At 36.3% G+C, this 26,030-nt stretch overlaps 1 protein-coding gene across 1 annotated transcript in view; it reads right to left on the minus strand.

Moving 5' to 3' along the window:
* TXNDC11 (thioredoxin domain containing 11) overlaps window positions 1-25,560 on the minus strand; it is a 58,654-nt gene extending 33,094 nt beyond the window's left edge. The window contains exons 1-4 of the mRNA XM_074196416.1: window positions 25,131-25,560; window positions 21,360-21,576; window positions 19,306-19,403; window positions 14,407-14,536 (exon numbers count right to left, since the gene is read on the minus strand). Of these exons, the coding sequence (XP_074052517.1) occupies window positions 14,407-14,536; window positions 19,306-19,403; window positions 21,360-21,576; window positions 25,131-25,366 (681 nt within the window). The 5' untranslated portion in view covers window positions 25,367-25,560. The remainder of the gene's footprint in view (window positions 1-14,406; window positions 14,537-19,305; window positions 19,404-21,359; window positions 21,577-25,130) is intronic.
* Window positions 25,561-26,030: the final 470 nt, after the last annotated feature.

Raw genomic sequence — 26,030 nt, forward strand, 5'->3', positions numbered from 1 at the left:
GCAATACAGAATATGCTTAATATTTATTCCAAAGAGCAATAACTCAAACAGAGATATCATACACTGCCAGGGTATCCTTAGTACCTTCCCTCTTTAATAACTGACCTTTTTTTTTAGGTTTTTTTTTTCAAGGCAAATGGGGTTAAGTGGCTTGCCCAAGGCCACACAGCTAGGTAATTAAGAGCCTGAGACTGGATTTGAACCTAGGTACTCCTGACTCCAAATAACTGACCTTTAAAGAGGTTTTAAGATTTACAAAGCATTTCCTATCCATAATCTCATTTGAGTCTTAACAAAGGCATAATAATTATTTTAATGCAATCAATTAAATCAATTTAAAACAATTAAATCAATTTAACACTTTTATACAAATTTTACAGATAAGGAAACTGAGGTTCTGAGAAGTTAAGATTTCCCAAGATAATACAATAATTAGGTAGCAGAGGCAATATTTGAATCCAGGAATATCTGATTCCAAGTCCCTCCCCTTCCATTCACTAAACTCCAATCATTCTCTATTATCTCCAGTATTAAATATAAAACCTGCCATTTGGCATTCAAAAGTCCTTCATATCTTAGTCTCTTCCTTACTCTCTAAACCTTCTTCCACCTTCCATGTATTATGCAATATAGCACCACTAGCCCCTTTCTTCATTTCCAGGTGCCACATTTTACCCATAATTTCATCTGAGTCTTAACAAAGGCATTACCATTTTAAAAGGCACTTTTTAATTCAAATTTTATAGCTAAGGAAACTGTGGCTCTGAGAAATTAAAAGTAATACAATAAGTAGTTAGGTATCAGAGACAGTATTTGAATTCAGGGTTTTCTGATTCCAAGTCCAATTTACTTCAACTTCTTTTTGGAACATGAGTATTTGCAGGCTTATCTCTTCCATCAAATGAGGAGCTCAACAGTAAGGGCTGGTTTTTTTGCCTTTCTTTACATCCCCACCACTTAAAACATTAATATTTATTTAATAAATGCTAAAACACATCAAGGCCCAGGGAGGTGAAATAACTTGCTCAAAAAAAAAAGTGTTAAAGTCTTTCTAGCCATTCTCTTTTCTACTGCATCACATTGATTCCTACCTCTCCATGTCTTTGTTCAAACTGATTCTTCCAATTTAAGTTTTCTCCTTCTCTTCCAACTCATGCAGTAATTATTCCTCCTAATTCTAATGAATTCCTATAAAAATCAGCAACAGCATATAATTTAGCACTATTAGGTCCTTAGATCCTACTTCGACCTACTTTACAAATGATTTAAAATTCTGATTTGTAACAGAGCCTACAATCACTTCTAATAAAGCCCTGTGCTTCTTTTAAATAGATTAAGATTTGCATACATACTTTCATGCAAATGCAAGCAATCAAAAATATCTGGAAATCTATCAAATGAATTTCCAGATCAGCTAAATTAAATAGGAAGGTACATCCACATTCAAAAAATGGCAATATTAACTTCTCATCTTAAAAAAAAAAACCCCAATGAGTGAATCTGGCACTGGATTAAGTCTATATCTGGGCTCTAAATTCAGTTAAGTGAGTACTTATTAAGTTTTTATTATAAACATTGCTATGCTACTACAGTCACTATGCTAGATGCTGGGGGAAAGCTTTCATTAGGATCAATACATTAATGGAACTCACAAACAAGTTCGAAAAACTATGTTGTTGTAGTAGTAGTGCCAGCATATAGATGGTAAGGGTGTTCAATTGTTTTCAGTTGTGCTGAACTCTATGACAATCATTTGGGGTTTTCTTGGCAAAGATAAGGGTGGTTTGCCATATCGTTCTCCAGCTCATTTTACAGATGAGGAAATTGAGGCAAACAGATTTAAGTGACTTACTCAGGAGTCACAAAGCTAGTGAGTGTGAGGGCAGATCTAAACTCAGATTCTTTTAACTTCAGGAGCAGCCACCTAGCTACCCAGAAGTCAGAAATAGCAGCAATAGTAGTAACAATAGCATTTAAATAGTTATTTGATGGAGGTAGTATCTGAATAGATTATGATCATAATAACAGCTAGCATTTATATAGTGTTTTAAAAATGCAAAGCACTTTCCAGTTTCTTTCTTTTAATCCTTACAACCTGCAAGGTAGGCACAAATAAGGTAAAGTGACTTACCCAGTCACACAGCTAATGAGCATCTGTGGAAGAATATGAATACAATTTTTTTCTGGATTCCTACTCCTGCCCTCTATGCACTGTGCTGTCTACTGCTTCCTAGCATCATGGTACAACAGGCTACAAAGCCAGGAGAAAAGGACTTCTAGTCATATTATATTATCAGACCCTGATATAATATAAGTAACTACGTATCATGGTCCTCTTGCTTACTTGCCTACTATCCACAGTTCAGGAGAATAATGGGGCACAGTAGAAAGAATTCCAGATTTACAGATGGAATTCATTGGTTTAGGGCTAAATGTATTTGGGCAAACTACTTAAGCTCTTTAAGTCTTTAGTAGCCTCATCACCAGTTCTGTCTACCTCCAAAAGACTATTATGAGAATAAGATGTAATTGAAGGAACCTGCTCTGTAATTTAAGAGTGTTGGAAGGGGTGGCTAAATGGCGAAGTGGACAGAACACTGGCCCTGGAGTCAGGAATACCTGAGTTCAAATCCGGCCTCAGACACTTAATAATTACCTAGCTGTGTGGCCTTGGGCAAGCCACTTAACCCCACTGCCTTATAAAAAAAAAAAAACTAAAAAAAAAGTATTGGTTAATTGTTGGGGCAGAAAACACTAAAAGTTCAGGTCCTGGTTATATAGTTATATAGCCAGTATGTACCACAGGTAGGAACTGAATTCATACTACCTACTGGACAATGTTGACTCTCAAAAAACCCTAAAATTATATAATTTATTATTTGTTTTAGAGGACGCTTTATGTTCATATAGTCTCAAGGTTAATTTTGTAAACATAAGATAACATTTTTCAATGGAAACAGAAGTAATGGTTAATCTACCAATTGGTAGATTTCAGGAGAGCTGTCTAAAATTACTTTTGGAAATTTTTTTTTTTAATCAGACCAGCAATGTGACTGGAACTCAGAACTCCAGGTGAGGGAATTATTTCCATCAATGCAGAACAAGAGTTATTCTGCCACTTACAGACTTTGAAGTGTTAATGTGGAGCCCAAAGACTTATCTAAATTTACACTGCCAGCACATGTCAGAGACAGGACTTTTACCTGGGTTGTCCTGCCCTCTATCCACTTAAATATAAACAATTATTACTAGTACTTTTTTTTGGTTTTTTTTTTTAGGTTTTTGCAAGGTAAATGGGGTTAAGTGGCCCACCTAACTGCCCCTACTAGTACTTGTTAAGAGAAAAGAAACCTATTTTAAACCTAACGATGTTCTGACAGTCCCAAAAGGCAAAACTAATATACTTTCATTTACCTCAATTCATTCTAAATAGTCAACAAAATATCATTAGACATGAAACAAGGTTATTGTTATAGTTATCTCCTTTACATCATCAACATGACTACTACCAAAAGAGTATTATAGTGGTGTGTATTTCCTTTTATTCATATGAAAACAGTAGAATAAATTTCATTACTAAGTCCAAGCAAAACTTTAAAGAGATTGCTCTATTATTCTTTGTTAATTGGACAGATGTAAAGCAGATACAATATAAGATAAGTTAGATCAATTTGGCTATGACTATGCCGATTGTAATTATCTAATTAAGGGGAGGGGAGCAGGATGTTTCAAACAAATCTTATCCTACTTGCTTTGAGGGTTCTTTTCTTTATTCAGAGAGACCAAAGGAGGTCTGGGAAGAGGCTTGGAGAGATTTATACCTTTTTATTGTATAGCCTTGGCTGCAAGATCAAGTCCACACATAAATTTATCTGCATAGCCTAACTTTGCTTATCAGTTCCCCAAGTTCCTAGCCCACTTCTCCCTCTTGTCTGCTACTCCATGTCTGCCTGTCCATTGTCCACCATTGTCTACTGTGTCTGTCTGTTGTGCTCATTCAGGGCTGCTGTCTGCTAGGAAGCATAATCTGCCCCCTAGCCTGGACATTTATAGGGGCTTAGAACAAAGCAGATATCCTGCCAAATCTAAGACCTATATAACTAACATTAAGTATAAACAATTTATGTAACAGTAGTTGGTTCCAGGTCCAAATAAGGATTATACATTATGGCCTTGATTATATAAACCCTACTAAGTGAATCTCTAAATATGGGCCTTATCTAGTAAAGCTGGACCACTGTGATTAAGGGAATTTCATGTTCCAACTTGGGCCAAATGGTTTACCCTACAACAGATTTTTTTTTTTTAACAAAGCAATATTCTTGACTGAATTAGGCAATATATTTGTTATTCAACAACACCGTATCTTATTTGAAACTATCACTAGGTGGGGCTAAAGCTTTCAAAATAGTAATTATTAAAAATTCAAAAGCCATTATGTGCAAAAAGTACTTCATAAACATATTCTCTTTACTGCCAATGAAAGGAAGGTAATTAGCAAGATTAAATAACTATTCTGCCTCATAGGTTGTGAGTTAAAAACAGTATGGAAAAAATTTCATAAAATATTAAATTAATAATGCCAACTAAACTATTTTAAGTTGTGACTATTTGGCAAACATTCATAATAATAGTATAGTTGTATATAGCTTTGAAACATAGTTGCTGTTTTGAAGGTTTTTTGCAAGGCAATGGGGTTAAGTGGCTCGCCTAAGGCCACACAGCTAGGTAATGAGATCAGATTTGAACTCAGGTACTCCTGACTTCAGGGCCAGTGCTTTATCCACTGCGCCACCTAGCCACCCTAAAACATAGTTGTTTTGAGATTATAACATAAAACTTTCAAAAAGTCACAAAAAAGAACAATTCAAGAGGTGGGAAGACCAACATCTGTTTATTTTCCTGATAATTCAACATTAAAAGTTTCTGAGTAGGGGCCACTAGGTGGCGTAGTGGATAGAGCACCGGCCCTGGAGTCAGGAGTACTTGGGTTCAAATCCAGCCAGACACTTAATAATTACCTAGCTGTGTGGCCTTGGGCAAGCCACTTAACCCCATCTGCCTTGCAAAAAAAAACCTAAAAAAAATAGAATCAAATTCATAATGAGTGGTATAATACCAATAAAATCTTTTTAGGATTAATGTTTCTAGTGAAGTCCTCTCAGAGTAAAGAAATATTAAAGAAAAAACAAACTATTATTAGAAGAAAGACCTTTGTATTCCAAACAGGTGCTTCACTCTTCTAACTTTTGATAAGACTATGTTTACTGACTAGGGGGATAGTAGGCTTTTCTTATAAGACTTTACATACTCAGACATTATTTCATTTAGATAGATATAGAAGGTCATTTAAAATATTTTTGATATTCTCATCATCTGGATGGTGAATATTTTAATGAAATATTTTAATGAAAACATTTTATTCTTCTCTTTGTTACTGGGTTGATTTTTTTCACATAAAGATTGTAACTCTGAAGACCCAACTAATTGGGTTGGAAGAGAGGGGGTTAGAGAAGGGGGATCACGTTAGGCCATATAATCTCACTTGGTTTGAATCTAGGGAGCAACTCCTTGATCTTCATTCCCTTTGTGAGACTTGGGAGTGTGCCCTTCTCTCAAAAAAGTAAATAAACTTTTATTTCCTTTTTTGCTCAGAGGAGTCTCTCAATTTTTTAAGTAGATTTTTATTCCAAACATTAAGAATACAAGTCATTCTCCAGTTGATAAATGGTCAAAAGTTTCAAAAAGGCAGTTTTCAAATGAAAAAAAATCAAAGCTATCTATAGTCTTGTGGAAAAAATATTCTAAATCATGATTGATTAGAGAAATGCAAATTAAAACACGCTGAGGTACACTTAGATTGGCTAATATGACAAAAAAAGAAAATGATAAATACGGGAAAGATTTAAGAAAATTAGAATACTAATGCATTGTTTGTAGAAGTGAACTGATCTAGGCATGCTGGAGAGTAATTTGGAACTATGCCCAAAGGGCAATTAAACTGTGCATATCCTTAGATTCAGTAATACCACTACTAGGTCTGTATTCTAAAGAGATCATTAAAAAAAAGGGGGGAAAAGATCTATTTGTACAAAAACATTTATAGTAGCTCTTTGTGTTGGAATTGGAAATTTAAGGAATAATCATCAACTGGGGCATAGCTGAACAAGTTGTAGTATATGAATATAATGGAATACATTTATGCTATAAGAAATAAACAGAATGATTTAAAAAAAAAAACCTGGACAGACTTACATAAGTGATGCAAAGTGAAATGAGTAGAACTAGGAGAACTTAGTACACACTAACAGGAATATTGTAAGGATGACAAACTGTGTTAGACTAAGCTCTTCTCATCAATACAATGATCCAAGACAATTCCAAAAGATTCATGATGGAAAATATTACCCACATCCAGAGAAAGAAGTGATGGAGTCTGACTGCAGACTGAAGCATTCTAGTTTCACTTTTTTCATAGTTTTTCCTTTTGTTTTATTTCTTCTTACACAACATGACTAATGGTTTATATGATTGTGTGTGTACACACACACACACACACACACCAACACCTATTTCAAACTGCTTACGGAAAGATAAATTTGGAATTCAAAATTTTATTTAAAAATTTAAAAATTATCTTTACATGTAATTGGAAAATATAAAACACTATTTAAAAGAAAAAAGAAGTCAGACAACTGAAATGACTAAACAATAATAGCAAATCATCAAAATTGTTTGGGGTTGGATAGAGAAAAAAAAATCAAGGAAATCAAACTGATATACCCATAATCAATTCAAATGTACAGAGAAGATACTTTAAAAAAAATAAACCTAAAAGGGGCAGCTAGGTGGCGCAGTAGATAGAGCACTGGCCCTGGAGTCAGGAGTACCTGAGTTCAAATCCGGCGTCAGACACTTAATAATTACTTAGTTGTGTGGCCTTGGGCAAGCCACTTTAACCCCATTGCCTTGCAAAAATAAACCTAAAGAAAACAAAATAGTTTCTATATTTTTTCTAGTTGGACTTTGGGGAAATCTCTATTTTTGTACCAGTCTCAGTCAGATTTAAATCTGCCCCTCTCATGGGGCTAGATTATTTTTAAGAAATGAAAACGACAGCTTCAAAACATACATCACTGATTTTGGCAAATGCTCTTTTTTAATCCTCTTGGGGAGAAAAGAAGGATATGAAAAAAAAAGAAATGCACCCATCCATAAAAATATGCAAACTATTCTATGACTCTTGTATGCTCTATTGCAAATATAAAAACTGATAAATTAAAACAAGTAAAGTAAATCCCTTCTCAGTTTCACAATAATTAAAGCCTTAGTCTAAGTACAAACCAGAATGCTCTTGTATATACTTATACCAGCACCCATCAACCCACAATTTTCTTCATTTAAAAAAATTGGGTTTTGGGCTATACAAGCTAAAGACTGACACTCATCCTAATTCCATGCTAAAGTCATATTATGGCTTCTGTCTCCCAGTTCTACTCATTCATCTATTAACAGCTGGTTGAAAAGCTACAAAAATACATTAAAGAAGTTTTCAATTTCCAAAATATCCACTGTATAGATTGACTCAAATTTATGCAAAACTTTTCATATTTAAAATTCTTAAAAATTTAACTTAGATATGCTAGAAAATAGTCACTACAAATGGCTAGGCTGTTTTATAGGGATTAAAAGCTTTCCAGCTCAACAAAGGTTCATTAATAGCTTAGCAAGACACACTTCTCTTTTGAATGTATAATACTTGTAGCTATGTCTAAATTTTAGGAAATGGGTTTGTACACCCTCTTGTGGTTTTAGGAATTGATCACCTTTTCTTGGCCTTTTGGGTTTTTTTTTTAAAACTCCTAAGTTTCAGTATTTGTCACTCCTAACTAAAGTTACACAGAACATTTTTAAAAGTATGAAGTCATTTTATTCACCAAATCTATTAGATTTAGCCATCTCACCACCCTCTGTCCAGCATTTAGAGTGATACTACACTCACAATATATAAATACAGTATTCTGGGTTATTTCAATTAACAAGCATTTGATAAATGTTTACTATGTGCCAGGCATTCAGGGTACAATAAAAAACAAACAGTCCCTGATCTCAAGGAACAAGAGAGAGAGATGCGCGTATGCATGTGTGTGTATCTTTTTTATGTTCTGGACAAAATATTCTATGATGTCAAGCAATATATATAAGAACAAAATATTCAAGTAATACATGTAAGAAAACACATAATACAGACAAAATAATCTAGAGGGGATCAAGAAAGCCTTCATGTAAAAGGCAGCAAATTAACATTAAAGGAAGTTAAGAATTCTAAGAGGTGAAGGTGAAGAGGGTGAGTATTCCAAAAGTGGGAGACAAGCTATGCAAAGACACAGGAACAAAAGACAGAAGACTGAAGGAACAGCAAGTAGACACAGAAAGTATAGAGGGAAGTAATGTGTAATACATAGATTTGAGGACTATCATCTTGGAATCTGTGTGTAGGATGGACTGAAAGGTTAAGAAACATCAGCAGATTCTGCTCAAAAATTTACATTCACACCATTAAATTAAGCTAACTCAAGACAAAAGAATGGTCTAAATCTCTTTTTCAAACAAGATAAATATAGCTAGGTTCATTGCAACTTTCATTAATTTGCACATGCTTCATCTGCCTACAAGAGGAAAGGATGGACAGGAAGAATCACAGGTCTTTTGGGAGATTCTACCTGTTCTATACCAAGGCCCAAGATAATCCTGGCTAGATGTGTTCATTTTCTTCTTTGAGTCTTCCCAAAAAATTTCTTAACTATTCTTTTGGCCCTACTTAATGTGAAATTGGTTAACTGATGTTCTACTACAAGACATTGCCTTTGAATTTTTCCTTTTGATGTCTCTGAAAGCTGAGAAATCCTAAACTTGTGGGCTCTCTCTTAGATTCAAAGACAATTTGTCCATTTCTATTTTAATTAGATAGAAAAAGCAAAAGGAAGAGAAATATGTATTTCAATCCAAGGAAGGTCATCAGAAGACAAATTTCTTACATGGTTTTGAATAAGGACTACAAACAATGATACCTACATTTGCAGTACCCCTTGAGAGTGCCATTCTACTTTATAGCTATGTATATATTTTGTAAAGCATTTAGATCAATGGACAGGTAACAAAGAAAAATTCCTTCTCCCACCTTTCAGAATGCTATGCTATTGTCATTGACAGCAATTTCAACTATCCCAATAAAGAAAAAACTATTTGCCTTATCAACACTAGATTGAATCATCTACCTTCACTGATTTTTCAAAGAAAAAAATTTGAATCCAATATGAAAATAATTTTGTGAAGATGCAAAGATAAAGTGATAGATAACATCTATAAAGCAATTTAATTTTTTGCAAAGAGTTTTACACATGTTATATTATCCATAAAATGCTATGAAGTAAATAAAATTTACATCAAGGAAGTTGAGACTAGGAGAAGTTAGGCAAGTTAGCCATGGGATACAGCTAGTAAATGGAACAGACAAGATTTCAGATCAGGTCCTCTTGTTTCCATATCTAATATTTGACCTATTGTACTACCTAGGTGATAATTCACAGGCCAAAGTTTAGAACACTGCCAATGTTTAACTTTCTATGCATGAAATATCTAAACCTGAACATTATATAAAAATTGCCAGGCTTGAAGTTTATAAATTGATATTAGTCCTTGATCACTTTATTTAGTACCCATCACATGATGAGCCTGTATGCAGCAAAGCAGGGTAGTGACAATAGAATGCATTTTTTGATATCAGTGCCTGGTCCAGAACAAGTGCTTAATAAGCACTTTAAATAAGCTAAAGATCAAATTATTATAAACTGAATCTGAATGCCTAATTATATATATTTAGTTTTTGCAAGGCAAATGGGGTTAAGTGGCTTGCCCAAGGCCACATAGCTAGGTAATTATTAAGTGTCTGAGGCCAGATTTGAACTCCGGTACTCCTGACTCCAGGGCCGGTGCTCTATCCACTGCGCCACCTAGTCACCCCACATCTAATTATATTTGAAGAGAAAAAGTCTATGGTTAGAGAACAGATTTAGGTAAAAGTTGATTAAATTTAAGTACTGGTCCAGACCTATGCACAATTAACAAAAACTGACTTGATTTAAGTTTGGATTAGTTTCCTTCTCATGTAATAAATCCAATTATCACTGGATAATTTTTATCTTCTAAAACGATTTACAAGCTGTTATGGGCAAACAAACTATAAGCTAAAAATAATTAGAAACAAGACCACAAATATTCCTGAATATATTATATGTTAACTACAAATGTTAATTGAGCCTAAAAGCTGAAACTGTGGAGGGTTTTTTCTGTATACCTAAAGTTAAGCAGATCACATTAGGGGAGGGAAAAGAGGGAAGGAAAGAATTTGGAACTCAAAATTTTTAAAAACAAATGTTAAACATTTTACATGCAATTGCAAAAAAAAAAAAAGTTAAATTAAATGAAAATGTTAAAAAAAAAGGCAAAAGAGTATTTTCTTCTTTAATGAAACATCATAAAAAACATATTGGTTGGGGGCGGCTAGGTGGCGAAGTGGATAGAGCACTGGCCCTGGAGTCAGCTGTTCAAATCCGGCCTCAGACACTTATTACCTAGCTGTGTGGCCTTGGGCAAGCCACTTAACCCCATTGCCTTGCAAAAAGAAATTTAAAAATATATATATATATATTGGCTGTCTCATGAACATTTGGGGATAGCAGAAAAATAATCAAAACACCAAACTCAAATTTATGAAAAAGTGTTCAAAATTTTTAAGTCCTGCAAGGAAATTCCTTAAGTGCATCTCAGACTTTGCTCTATGGGTATTTATGGCTGGCAACCCATTCTTCCCACTTCCTCTCTTTAGATGGCACTCGGGAACCTCTCCTTCTTTATTTCCTCCCTACTCAATAATCATTCAAACCTGTTATTAAATTTTAGAACTGGAAGCAACTTTATAGATCATATAATTAAACTTCTGTTTTACCAAATGATGAAATAAATGACAGTAGTCTTAGGAAAAAGCATATATCAACATTATCGAAGTTTTGTAGTATTTTTATTTATTTTGTCAAATATTTCCCAATTAATATTTTAATCTGGTTATAGCTTGGAAGCATTGTGGACTACATATTTGCTACCTCTGGTCTAATCTACTTGTGCTCAAGCAGGTTAATGTCTAAACGATAAAGAGAGAAAGCTGTATATTCTCTTCTAGAAGATGTATAGAGGGTGACTCTACCACTTTCTTCCAAGATCCACCCCACAGTGTTTCAGCAACCTGATAATGAAGGAATTCTATCATATGTGTCACCAAAATTTCCCCTGATTTAATTACATTTGTAATCACGAAAATTATAGACCGGAGACCTGCAAGAGAAATCATCTAGTCAAGTCTTCTCATTTTATAGATGAAAGAGGACTATAGATAGAAGTTAAGTGACTTGCTCATGGGCACACAAGATAATGACAGAAATGGGATTAGAACCCAGATCACTTTAGAGTCTAATGCTCCTTCCACTGCACCATGCCACCTCTTCTGTGGACAGAGAGTATAAAAAGCACGTATCATCTTCATACAGGTCCCTCATAAACTTGAAGATTGTAATGATATCACTCACCCTTTAGTCTTCTCTTCTTTAGGCTAAATAATCCTAATTTCTTTAACCTTTCCTGATAGGACCTGTTTCTTCTCATTCTGATCATTTTTGCTGTTTAGTCACTGTAGAGGAAAGAGCACTTGACTGTGAATCATTCCACCACCAACTAGTGGTGTAATCTTGGGCAATTCACAACCCCTCTGGCCTTATTTTTCTCATCTATAAAATGAGGTGGTGATCTTTAAGGTTCCTTCCAGTGGTAAAAACTATATAATCTTTGAATGCTAAAGCAAAAATCTTTCTGCTATATCAATTGGGAAAAGCAAATATAAATTAATGAAATTTTTTATAGAATTTTAATCTTTAAAGACATGTAGTTTTTTCTTCTTTTAAGTACAGAGTAGCTAACAATTGTGTAACTATTAAGATAGTTACTATTTTAATGATTTACAATAGTAATGAATTGATAAGAATGATTTATAATTGGTACCCATCACAAATTATCTAGGATAAGCCTGTATGCAGCAAAGCAAGGGACTGACAATAGAATGGGTACATTTGAAAAATAAGGAGATTTCAGAGAAAATGCTTAATATTCTTAGCAAACTCATTTTTCCACATTAAATTTCACATTTCACATTTTTCAGAATAAAATATCTGAATTCTCAAAATAGTAAAGTAGTGGGGAGGGGGAGCTTTGCCTTCATGAGGTTTTATGAAACTTTTTAGGCTTTTATCAGTCTATATTTCTGTACATTTCTTGTTCATAAGTATAGCTATCATTAGGACAGGATCACAGGACTTTAATGCTGGTAATTCTTGGAGGTCATCTAATCCAACCCCTAATTTTTACAAAGGAGGAAACTGAGGCGTAAGGAGACTAAACAACTCAACCAAGATCACACAGGTGACAAGCAGGATTACACTCCAATGTCCTGACTCTAAGTTCAAATGTTTTTCCATTATACTACAATTAAATACTGTCTTTAATGAACTTCATCTAATTTCTATTTAAAATTGTTTGTCTTGATTCTTGGTCTCCATTTCTCACATTCACTTACCAATGTCAAGTAATTTGACTACAACCTCATCAGTCAACTGAAACTTCTCTCATGATACCTTTAACAATAATCTCTTACTTAGTCCAATCTAATTCGACTTTTTCAGTCCTCATCCTTCTTGATCTTTCTTCAACATTTAACACTACTTATCACCCTCTCCTTCTTGGATACTCACTCTTCTCTGAGTTTTCATGACATTGCTATTTATCTAATCTGCCTAGTCACTCCTTCCCAGTTTCCTCCACTGGATCTCATTCATGTCCTGTTACCCAATTGTGGATGAATCTCAAGGGTCTGTTTAAGTCTTTTGTGTTCTCCCTGTCTATACTCTCATTTAATAACTTCATCAGGTCCCAGGAGCTTATCATCTCTATGCAGATGACTCCCAGAAATATACATGCAGCCTTAAGCCTTTCCCCTGAGCTCCAGGAATAGATTATCAAGAGCCTATTGAAACATTTAAAACTTGATGGCCCTAAATATTTCAAATTCAACCAGTCTAAAACAGAACTTTTTCCTCTAACTTCATCCTTCTAACTATTCCTGTTTCTGTGGGGGGTGGAGGTACCATTATCCTTCTAATCACCAAGTTTCACAATCTCAGAGTCTTCCTTGACTTCTCTATCCTTCAGGAAACTTCATGTACTGGCTTCCTTCTCTCCATTCACACTGGCCTCTACACTAGTTCAGGTCCTAAAATCAGGACTACTATATTAATCTCCTAACTGTTGCCTCTGCTTCAACTCTCTTCCTTCTCTAATCCATCTTCCACCCAACTGAAACAAGTGATACGACCAAAGCAGACGTCTGACCATATTTTTAAAAAAAGTTCAAACAGCTTCCTATTGGCTCTAGGATCAAATAAAAACTTCTTTTCATAATCTAGTTTCAGTCTACTTTTCCAGGTTTACTATATGTTACTCCCTTCACCTACTCTATGATCCAATGACATTGGCCTTCTTGATATTCTGCAAACAAAATATTCTATCTCCTGCCTCAATTTTCCTTGGCTCTCCCTCATGCCTTCAATATACTCTACTTCTTCCTCACTTGCTTCTCAGGACCCCTAATATCCTTCAAAATTCAGTGACCACTTCAGTCCCTTCTTGATTAAACTTACTTGGTCTTCATTTTGTATTTACTTATATGGGTATATGTTATTTACCTCAAAAGAATGTTGGTTCCCTGAGGGCAGGGACTATTTTGTTTTGTTTTTGTAGCCTTCCTACATATATGTCGACTATTATAAGAATTTGTTAAGTAGAGGTAAACCTCTCCAAAGTTAAAAAATGCAATAAAAGCATTTTATGGAAAATTGCAGCTAATCTGTGATTCAAACATTAAAAAAAAAAAACCCAGATATATAACAAAACTCTATAGAGCAAAATTAATAAAATTTTAGGCTACAAAACAATTTTCATATAATCTGCTTTACTTTTCATCAACAAGCTAAAAGTTGTCAGAATTCTTACAATCAGAAATAAATTCTGATGAAATTTTACAATTATTTTATTATGAAACACCAAAAAGTTTAGCATTGGAAAAGTCTCAAAGATTAGCATTCTGGAATTATCAAAATGGAGTTTTATTAATCTATTCTGAATGCAATTCTACTTTTTAACTGCAGCAAATTAGAAATTATGAACATATATTATTTTGTAACAAGTAAGAGAAAGTAAGGACTTTTGAAAGTAGAGAGAAAAAAATTAATATGAAATAGATACCTCATAATTTGAGAGAAAATCTAGTAATTCTGACCGAGCAGGGATGTAGAGAAGTGGTGTCATCACTCGGCGAACAAACTTTTCAATGTAAACAGCACGCAAGGGGCCTTTATATTCAATTGGTCCAAAACTAGTACCAAGAAGGAAGAAAAAAAAAAACATCCCATGCATTAAGCTTGTAAGGCACAAATGAAATCACCAATATAAAATGAGAAGCTATTACTTTTACATATAGGCAACATGCATTATCCCATGAAATGATGGGATTGTATAAGAGTTTATAAATAATAAACATTATGTATGAGAGGATGTATTGACTGTTTAACTGAGATTGCATGAATCAACTCTGAAATGGACTAATGGAGACTGAACTTCGTTAAAAGAGTTTATTCTATTCTGCAAAAATAGTTATTAAAATATTTCATCTTTAAAGAAATTTAGCACTGGGAAATAACCAACTAATTGTTCCAAGGAAGAAGGATTTAATAGCACCTTTTGGAAATTGTATTTAAAATTTTTTCATATTAATGTAACAAAGCAAAATAATATGCAAAAATATATGCAATGCAAGGTACTTCACATTATCTAGAAAATAATAATTGTTCATATTTATATGGCACTTTGAAGGGTCTGTCTAACATTTTACACTTATTTTCTCATTGGACCCTTGCAACTACCTTAAGAGATTATTATCATCCCTGCTTTATAGAATTATATACATCTATATAGATATAAATATATTTTTAAAGTACAACATTCAATAAAATAGGCACAAATCTTCCTTTTACAACATATTTTAAACTAAACAGTAAAATCAGCAAATAAATACTTCCTCAACTGCATACATAAAATGGCTAAGATATTTAAAGTCTACCATCTATTTAAAATTTTACTGAACAAAAAAAAGTGAAATTAATTCTGACATTCAATCAGAGAACTTTAATGATCTCCATTTTTTTCTTATTATGTTTTAGTATTAAGGGCTCACTATGCATATATTAAAAGTACCAACTATTCAACAACCATTTTCCTATACTACAGTTTGGCTCTTCTTCACATAGCTTTCTTAAATCTTATACTAAATATCCTAAATCTAATGTAACTAAAGACTAAACATTTAAAGTCAGCAATTCCATACTCTTTCTGCTGACTAAATTGGGAGGGTAAAGTTACAAGGTTACAATGAACAATACAAATTGAAGTATTAGTGTATACCCTATTATATGATGAAATCATACCATAAACCAGAAAATAAAGTATTTTACACAAAAGACAGATAAATTCTAACTATTACTAGCATTATACAAGATGTCCTATTAAATGCATTCCTTGCATCAAGAATTTTTTAAAATGAAAATAACATTTCAAGTATACCACAAGATTTGGAACATTCACTTTAAATATGAGTTTACAAATATGATGACCTATTAACTGCTTTCATCTAAGTTGAATAAGTTTATGGTCCAGGCTTCAGAACAGCAATTTGGAAAAAATAGTTAAAATAAAATAGTATGCTATAACACCCCCAAGTTACCATCTAATCTAGAAATGTCTTTTCAAGTCAAAAGATTTTGTTCATTTTTTTTGGTCTAACAGTATATAAAAACAATCTGGATACCTCATTGCAAAACTGTGATAACTTGCAAAATGAAAAGATATGCATAGTAATGCTTAACCAAATTACCATACCATGGGACCAACTATCTCCAAGGACAATTCTCACAGGAAATAATTTGAAAAACAAATCCTTGCCTCAGTCCAACTTAAATCTGTGTCTAGCATCATTAAGTGCCAATCACCCTATGAGGTAGGTACTAGAGGTATTATGAAGCCCATTTTACAGCTAAGAAAATCAAGTAAGTGGCATTTAGAGTACCTTTCAAGTTAGCAATGTGCTTCTCTGCTGTAATAAAATAGAAAATTTCTCCAATATATAAAATAGAGCACTTGTTGCTACAAAACTCATTCTAAATTTTGACACCAGTACTCTTAGCTATTTAATAGCTATACTCACATTCACTATCAGTCAACAATTCTCTGGACAATCTAGTTTCGAATTAACAAGCCTGAGATCTTGAGTTTCAGGTTACTTATAAAAATAACATCTAGGTTCAAATCTGACCTCAGATGCTTACTAGATATGTGACTCTGAAGAAGTCACTTAACCCTGTTTGCCTCAGTCTTCTCATCTGTAAAATGAGTTGTAAAAGAAAATGTCAAACCACTCCAGTGACTTTGCCAAGAAAACTCCAACAATGAAAATTTATAAGAAACAAGATATTGGTTCTTAAGGCCCTTAAGAATTCTGGTACACTAAACATACAAATAATTTTGTAGTTATATTGACTCTGACATTGTTGGAAATGTAGGGAAATTCATGTTTTGGCCAAGGGTTCCTTTCCAACTCAAAAGTCTGTAAATTTATTATAAAAGGTAATTAATGAGTATCACCATACCAATTAATTCAAAACTGAACTACTGACCTAGTATGACAGTAAATCCAGGGTTGAACCTAAAGTCACCCCCCCAAAAAAAAGGGATTTGGGAGTTCTAATCTCACTTCTACCATTCCAACATGTACAAGTCATTTAACCTCTCCAAGACTTAGAGCCCCTAGTTTCCTTATCTGCGGAGGAGGGAAAGGGAATTATTATTTATATAGTACCTACTGAACACAGTAGACATTGCTTTGCACTTTACAAATATTATCTCTTTTGATTCTTTACTTACTAATACCTATTGTACCTATCACACAAGGTTTTGCCAGGCTCAAATTAGATACTACATGAAAAGTACTTTGTGAACTTTAAAAGGGTCATGTAAATATTATTATTTATATTTATATAATATTATTTATAACAGGTTAAATTATTAAGCTTGCTATGGAATTCATAAGACAGTTCTCACATTAAAGATTATACAACTATACAATTCAGCCTCCATTTTTACTGCTAAGCCATGATTAAACAATAATTATTTAGTAATCTAAGTATCACACCTTGGATTTTACCTTTAAAATTTGATACACTTTAAGGATCATCTATATCATACCCGATAACTGTGGGTACCCCCTAAAGCTACATTTTGGGTCCTCTTCTCATTTTATACTACTCACTCTAGCTTGGTGATCTCACCAGCTCCCATGGGTTCAAGTATCATTTTTATGAAGATGTTTCTCAGATCTATCTATCCAACTTTAGCTTCCCTCCTTGGCTCAAGTCCCCTATCACCAACTGCCTTTTGAACATCTTGAAGCAGATATACTAAAAGACATCTAAAGCTCAACATGTTCAAAAGAGAACTCATCTTTACCCTAAGTCCTTCCCTCTTCCAAATTTCATCACAGAAGTTTAGGCCCCAACATCATCTGAGTCACCCAGGCTTGCTATCTCAGTGTTACACTCAACTCCCCTCTCATATTTATTCTATATATCAAATCTGTTGACAAGACATGTCATTTTCATGTTCACATTTATTTTCTATATGTTCCCTTTTCTCCACCAACACTGCCACCATCCTTGTCAAGGCCTTCAATCACCTCATACCTGGATTATGGCAATAGTCTTCTGCTTGGTCTTCCTACCTCAATTCTCTATCCTCTCCAAATCGTCAGTTGCCAAAAGAGATTTTTCCAAGCACAGGTCTGGTCAGGGCTTCCTACCTCTGACTCCTGGTTTCCTTCAAGTCTCAGTTCAATACTACCTTCTACAAGAGACCTGTCGCTACTCATTCCCCTTGCCCTGAGGTGATCTTTCATCTTTTATGTACATAGTTGTTGCATTCTCTTAGCATAGCTCCTGGCACATAGTAAGTTCTTTATCATAAAGACTTTCTAGGGGTGGCTAGGTGGCTTAGTGGATAAAGCACCGGCCTTGGAGTCAGGAGTACCTGGGTTCAAATCCGGTCTCAGACACTTAATAATTACCTAGCTGTGTGGCCTTGGGCAAGCCACTTAACCCCATTTGCCTTGCAAAAATCTTAAAAAAAAAAAAGACTTTCTAAACTCTTCCTTAAGAAAGTACTCCTTATTTGCAATTTAATCTGAAAGTTTAGGCAGCAGGACTTAAAAATATTGGATCAAAAAAAAGTTGTCAATAGCCTTGAAATAAAACTGGAGTCAAACCATATTACAAATTTAATTGTATGACTAAGGAGAAATATGAAAGAGTTAATGAATCCATCAATCACTTATTATCATTCTTCAGAAACAATAGCATAACAAAAAGTTATGCTTTAACTTTGAATATATAAATACAAAAAATATCAGACCAATACTCAATACTGTTTTAGAGACTTTGCTTATAAGTGATAGCAAACTATCACTAGTAGAAAAAATCAGGACAAAGTAAAAAGATTTGCCAGTTCAATTTTACTTTTAGGCATACCACTTTCAACAGTAAGTTTCATACTAGCCAAACCTTTAGTAATTATAATAGAAATTGTAACATAGGAAATTATAACAAAATACTTTCATGATAGCACTCCTAAATAAAAGATTAAAATATTCATAAATTTAGTAGTTTTTCAAAAAAGAGAATATCATAAATAATGTTACAAGGATGGTTAATTGCAAAGAAATTATTACATATACAATGGTAAATATGATGATGCTCATGGAATGTAACTGTCACTGAGCTCAAGCATTGTCTTAGACCGTCTTTTAACATTAGATTTAAATCATGAACAAATAGCCAAATGACATTAAAGAGAATTTTATAATATTACAGATAGCTTTGGTTATAATTAAACAATTATTAATCACATATTATATGCAAATAATTGTATTATGTATTAATGATGTCAGGCTAACATTGTGCAAGATATATGCCCACCTTTTTTATTGTCTCAAAACTTTAACAAATCTAACCTTGCTATTAGAAAAGTACATGAAAATCTTACCTCCGATGGTACAGATATATTACAGGAAAGTAAAAAAAGTGTTTCTGTTTTCTGCATTTCCCTTGATTCCACCAACAGTTAACTGCCACAAACAACACCTGTAGAATAACAGTTTTCAAGAAACTATGATTTAGAACATCTGAAAAGGAAACCTTTAAAGATGAAGTTAAAAAAAAAAAATGAAAATATTCTGCCATTCAACTAGCAGGAAATAAAAAGATCCAATACTACATACCATTAATTAATGAAACATACATGTCCTAACTGAGGACTCTCCACTTTGGAGATTAGAAGCTCAGAGAATTGTTACTGTTTTTTTTTTTTTTAACAAATTTCTGGCTTTATCAACTAAAAGCTAAACTAGTTCTGATCAAATTTTCTAAACCTATTTATATAGAAATTTACTATAAACAGGAATACATCAGGTTCATTAGAATATAAATTGGGCATCTGAGATTAGAAAAAAGTTCTACTAGGAACATACTTTATAAAGGGAATTTTTTTGCTCATAACAAAAACTGTCTCATTGCTTTATCAAACTCATATTTTGGTCCTTAAGTCAGTCAGTTAGCAAGCATTTTATTAAGCACGTGCTACATTACAGACACTACTAAATCTTAGGGATATAAATATAAGTAAAAATGCAGTCCCTGACCTCAAGGAGCTTACATTCTAAGGAGAGAAGGCGACAGATAAAAGGGAATAGATAAGACAGGGAAGATGCCAGGTGAGAGTACTAAGTAGTTAAGTACATAAAAATCCCCTTCCTAAGAGGCCCTTTCTCAAAAATGGAGGTTCTAGAAGAACTCACAATGAGAGTATTATTGTTCTGTGTGATCATCTAATTTCACTCACCAGTTTGGCCCAATCTTATTATTCATTAATCCTCTTCACTCACACAAAGTTATTCAACCAAATTGAAATTCTTGTTCTTCTTCAAAGGATACCCCATGCCTTTCTTCCTGCCTTTATACTGGCTGCTCATCTACCTTCTCCTCCCCTCATTTCTGAACGTACTTCCTTCATCACCTCTGCTTCTCAGAGGTTTCCTTCAAACCTCAGTTCAAGCACCACCTTCTAAATGAAGCTCTTCTTGGTTTTCCCAGTCTTCTCTCTCCCTAATCTCCCCAGATTTCTCTCTATCTCCAAATTACAACATACCTATACATTATCACTCCAAAAAAGTTCCTGAGTGTAGGGGCTGATTCATCTTGGTGTTGGTATTCCCAGTACTTAACACAGTTGCTGACACAAGGTAGGTAATTAATATATGGTCAGTGACTGACTGATTCCCCAAATGACTTTCAAATTTCCAACAATCAAGTCCATTCTTAAAGACAACAAATTGCTACCACTGAGTATTCCAAACAATGTTCCCAAGTCCTTGAAGAGAATTCCAAAAAAGTTTTGACAGTTTTAAGAAATGTCACATCGGGGGGCAGCTAGGTGGCACAGTGGATAGAGCACCAGCCCTGGAGTCAGAAGGACCTGAATTCAAATCTGACCTCAGACATTTAATAATTACTTAGCTGTGTGATCTTGGGCAAATCACTTAACCCCATTGCCATGCACAAACTAAAAAAAAATAAAATAAAATAATCGTCACATTATTACAATGGATAGCCACACAAGGGGACTTTTGAAAGTACAAAATATTTTGAGGCACAGAAAACTTTTATTTATGAATACTTAACTTAAAACCACTTATACAGGCAAAGTGGCAGTAGGGAGCAGCAGTCCCAAACCAGAGCTTTTTTTCATTATGGAAAATGCCATTTTTCCCTCTCCAGTTTAGAAAACTTGGGAATTCTAATTTAGAACTACAGAAAATCTTTAATTTACTTGAAGGATTTCTCTCTCCTTTTTTTTCCAACCCAAGTGTTCAATGGTGTCTCTGAATTCCAAGGCTGCTGCTGAATTAAACACACACAACAACAAACACACACACAAATACTTCAATAAAGTGAAGGCAAGATAGTCTTTAAAGACACTTAATAGTTTCTAAAATTCAACTCTAGAACAATTTTTTCCCAAAGTACCTTCACTGGTATTACCTGATCCGCAAGCCTGCTTGCTACTTGTTCAATTTCTCCCTTTGCAGCAATGGACTGGCCACACCATGGAGCATAGAAAAACAGTAACACTACTTCTGAATCTCGACGAATATATTCTGCATAGTCCAACTGTCCTTGGAAGAGGTCAAGGACAGGAGATCTTGAGGAGAAGAAATTTACTGGTGGTTTTGCTGGTATTATCACATCTTTTGCACGACTAAAAAGAAATCCCCCACAAACAAACAAAAACAACAACAATTAGACATTTCCTTGCAATAAACTTTAACTTCAAAAAAATTTATATAAATTCAAATCTTTTAAAAAGTACCCTCTAGGGGCGACTAGGTGGCGTAGTGGATAAAGCACAGGCCCTGGAGTCAGGAGTACCTGGGTTCAAATCTGGTCTCAGACACTTAATAATTACCTAGCTGTGTGGCCTTGGGCAAGACACTTAACCCTGTTTGCCTTGCAAAAAAAAAAAGTACCCTCTATTTGGATAAGTGGATGAGGTAATGGAGGGGCACTGCCACTAACCACTCTAATTATTGAAACAGTAATTAAAAATAATTTGTTACTTTTTTAAAAAAAAGTTTTGATACTTTTAAAAACCCAATAACATTGTTGTCACTTCCAAATGGCTCTCTCCCACAAGAGAACCTCTACATGACAAAGATTTACAACCAAGAACAATATATAAGTTGGCCAAGTTTAACAATATATGTCTCACTCTACTTTTATTCCTATACTGTGTCAAGAAAAGGGATAGAAATGCTTCATCACAAATCCTCTAAAGTTAATATTAGTAGAATGGTGTATCAACATTATCATTAAATGATTCTTTGGAATTATAAAATACAATTAACATTTCACTACTTTATCCCTTCCATAAATTCTTGGAAGTTAGAAGAGTTTATAATGGGTAACTCATGACTCCCCTCTCTGACACATGCTAATCAGAATCAAGATTGGCAATGACAGTTTGAGAAGATACCATTTCAGAAAATGGGGGGGGAGGAGGACAATTATGCTTTAAAATAGAAAAAAGGGTATTTTCCAATAGACACAAACTCTCCATTTACACAGAACTCAAACTTAAGTTCTTCAGCTTTTAGCACAGTACCTAGTAGTAATATTTGGCAATTAAGTCTCAATTCCCAAATTTCATAATGATTTATGGATAGTCAAAATGAATGTGAAACCACAACACTTTACTCCTAGAAGTATTCATTTCAGGCCCTCCCAGGTACTATTTTTACTTTAAAATATGACCAATTTGATCGTGTAGCTTTTAAGTCCATACTCAGGAGAAGTGATATTGAGAAGGTGACAATGAGAAGATGCTCTTTGAGAAATGACAAATAATTGCCAGAAATCAAGAGAAAATATAGAAAAATTTCAAGAAAGAGATTACAAGAACTCAAAATGCACACACAGCATTTCTGAGGTCACTTACACACCAATTATTATATTCTAGCACAATAAAATAACTGATGTCACCCTATATTATCAAGGCATTCTTAGATACGTTCAGTATACTCTGTTTAAGGAGGCAGGGAAATATATTAATATATTTGTAAGGCATTTCTATCAATAATTCTAGGATCTAACATTTTCCTCCTCTTTCTCAGTGATGTTGGTCCTTCATTTTCTCAAAGAAGACCATGACATCAGGGAAATGATACTACGACAAGCACAAAGTAAGGGGGTGCTGTGCTGTCACCAGCTTCACATTTCAGACCCATCTGGGTCCAGTGGCCAAATATGAATAAGGACAACTAGAGATGGCCCTGGATATAAGGCAACTGGGGCTAAATGACTTGCCCAAGGTCACTCAGGCTCTTCTAATTCCAGGGCAGGTGCTTTATCCACTGTGTCACCTAGCCGCCTTCCATGTCAGGAATTCCTTCAAAGAACGCAGATCTCAAATGCTCCATGAACTAAGCAGACTGTCTTCAAAAGATGCTACTGGGCAAAATTTATCACTCTGAAACCAATATGGTAATGTAACTTTTTAGAATCGATCTAGGTTGGGCCTTGAAATACAGATATAGATACTGTACATCACTGAGCCCCTACTCAAAGCTGTTGCAGTTTGGTAAGGCTTTCCACAATTTGTGTCTTAGAATCCACTGTAATTTCCACCCCATGATGAGACTTTAGATGATTTCCACCAAAAATGGTTAGATTTCATATATATGTGTGTGTGTAAAAAAGATATATGTATGTGCATTAAAGTATATTTAATTAGTGTTTAAATAAGATCTTCAGTTCCCTAAACAATTTTGATGTACAGGACATAGTATTTCTGGATTATGCTGGCAAATAAGCCATCAGTGAACTTATTTCCAGCATAATACTTGTTTATTTGATTTTTATTATAAAAATTGCTGATTACTCATCAATACATTTTTTAAAACACAGACCATGCCTGTTAGGATATAATTACTCAGACCTAAATAGCACCTTTCCTCTCCCTATTTCAAAGTGCTTTTCATAGGAGGACCTAGAAAGGACCTCATGTACCATCAAGTCCTCCTTCCTCATTTTACAAATGAACCCGAGACCCAAAGAGGTCAGGTGATATGTGCAACATCATATAAATACCAGTCCTCGCTCTCAGGATTTGAATCTGAGACCTTCTTAGTTCAAAGTCGATGAGCAGCACTTGATTATTTCAAAATAAAGCCTTAGTTCAAATGAGGCAAGCATTCTTAAACCTCATTTTTGGCAATAGGAAGCAAAAAGAAGTTAAGCAACCTGGTTTCCTTCAAGGCTTAGCTCAAATTTGACCTTTTTTCAAGAGTTCTTCCTTGGTATCCTGTATTCTCTACCCACAGTTGCTGTCTTTCCTCTTGGATTTCCTTCCATATATTTTGTATGTACCTAGTTATTTGCATTTCTTCCCCACTAGAATGTAAGATCCTTGAACCCAGGGGCTGTTTTTGCCTTATTTTTTTTTGAAAATCATGGGTTAAGTATAGTGTCTAGAATATAATGACTAAGAATATGCAACCAATCAGTGGGTACTGAAGGTATGATAGTTGAGACAAGAGTGGACCTAAGAATACTTGGTATTTGACACAGAAAAAAAAGTATAGAGAAGCAACCCCACCCGCTGAAAACCATCCACAAACACCTCAAATGTACATAAACCAAGAGTTGAGTTGAAGTCTGACAGTCTCACTATAACCAAAGAAACCTGGGACACAAAGGACGGGATTTCTACTTCCCCAGACTTGAGAACCCCTTACTTCCTCCATCCAAGTCTTAGTTCACCATATGGAAAGAAAAGTTCAGAGAAGGGAAATTAAGTGAATAGTAATCTTATGAGGGGAAGGGTGACAAGGAGAAGAGGGAAGAACAAGGGGGCCCCTGTTGTCTTTCTCATTTAGGATGACAGGTGTGTACGAGACAGAAGGACCACAGAGAGAATAGACAGACTGAAGGAGCAAGGAAAGGCAGGGGGACGGTTGGGGTGGGGTGGAGAAAAAGACGCAGGCAATACTGAGAAAGAGAAGGGGGCAACTGCGAACAGGAGGGAGGGGGAGGGGAGGGGGCGGGAGGGGGGAGGCCAAGTGCCAAGGGCACCGGCGGCGGCAGGGGAGGCGCGCGCATGGGAAGGGGAAGCCGGGGCGGCCAGGGCGAGGAGGGCCGGGCAGCGGGGAGGGCCAGCCGGGAGGCACAGGTGGGGGGGCGGCTGCCCGCCGGCATGGGCGCCGTCTCCGCGGCTCGCGCGGCCTCGGGGCCGGCCGCCCCCGGCCCGGGCCTCACCTGCACGTGAACTTGAGGGCCAGGAGCAGCGCGCACCCCAGCGCCACCAGCCCGCACAGCAGCTCGGGCCTCCGCCGGGCCATCAGGGAGGCGCCGCGCAGCCGCCGGTAAAGGAGGCCCGCGGGGCCGGAGGAGCCGCCGCTGCCGCCGCCGCCGCCGGAGCCCTCGGAGCCCTCGCCGCCGTCCCCGCCGTCTTGGTCGCCGCTGCCGCCACCGCGGCCTCCGCATAACGACATTACATTCTCCCCGCCGCCGGCTTTATACAGCTCAGCCGCCGCCGCCTGGGGCCGGGCAGGGAGGGCCGAGCCCGGCCTTCCGCTCCCCTGTCGCGCAGCGGCTAGCGCTCGCTAACCCGGGGCCGCCACGTCAGCCCCGCCATCACGGCCGTCCCGGGCCCCGGCCCCGCCCCAACGGAAACCCAAGCCCGGCCCCGCCCCCGGCGCCCCGCCCCCGAGCCCGGGCCCCGCCCCCAGCCGCGGAAGCGGCGCTCCGGCCTAGGCGCGGCTCGGCGTGTCCCAGGCTCGGCTCCCACTGCGCCTGCCCACAGCGAGCCGGGGCGGGGCCGGCCCGGGGCGGGACTGGTCCGGAGGGCGGGAGGCGGCGGTCTCAGCGCGAGGCCGGGGCGGCCCGGAAGGCAGGCCGCGCCCTCGGCTTGGCTTCCGCTTCTTAAGTGCCCGGATGCTTCCTGAAGAAAGACTTGGGGAGAGGAAGGTGGAACCGGAGGCCGCGGGGTCTAGAGCCCCGGCTCCCGGGGTTGCAAACGAAGGGGGCCACTAAGTGATGCCATAAACCCACCGGCGCGAGAAACCTCAGAGACGCCCCGCGTGGGGCACCATTGGAGAGAACAAGCAAGGAGCTGGCGCAGGTGCTGAAGGTGGGCCGGGCCGGGCGCGGCGCGCG

The sequence above is a fragment of the Macrotis lagotis genome, chromosome 8 (genome assembly GCF_037893015.1).
Source record: "Macrotis lagotis isolate mMagLag1 chromosome 8, bilby.v1.9.chrom.fasta, whole genome shotgun sequence".
NCBI classification, from domain to species: Eukaryota; Metazoa; Chordata; class Mammalia; order Peramelemorphia; family Peramelidae; genus Macrotis; species Macrotis lagotis.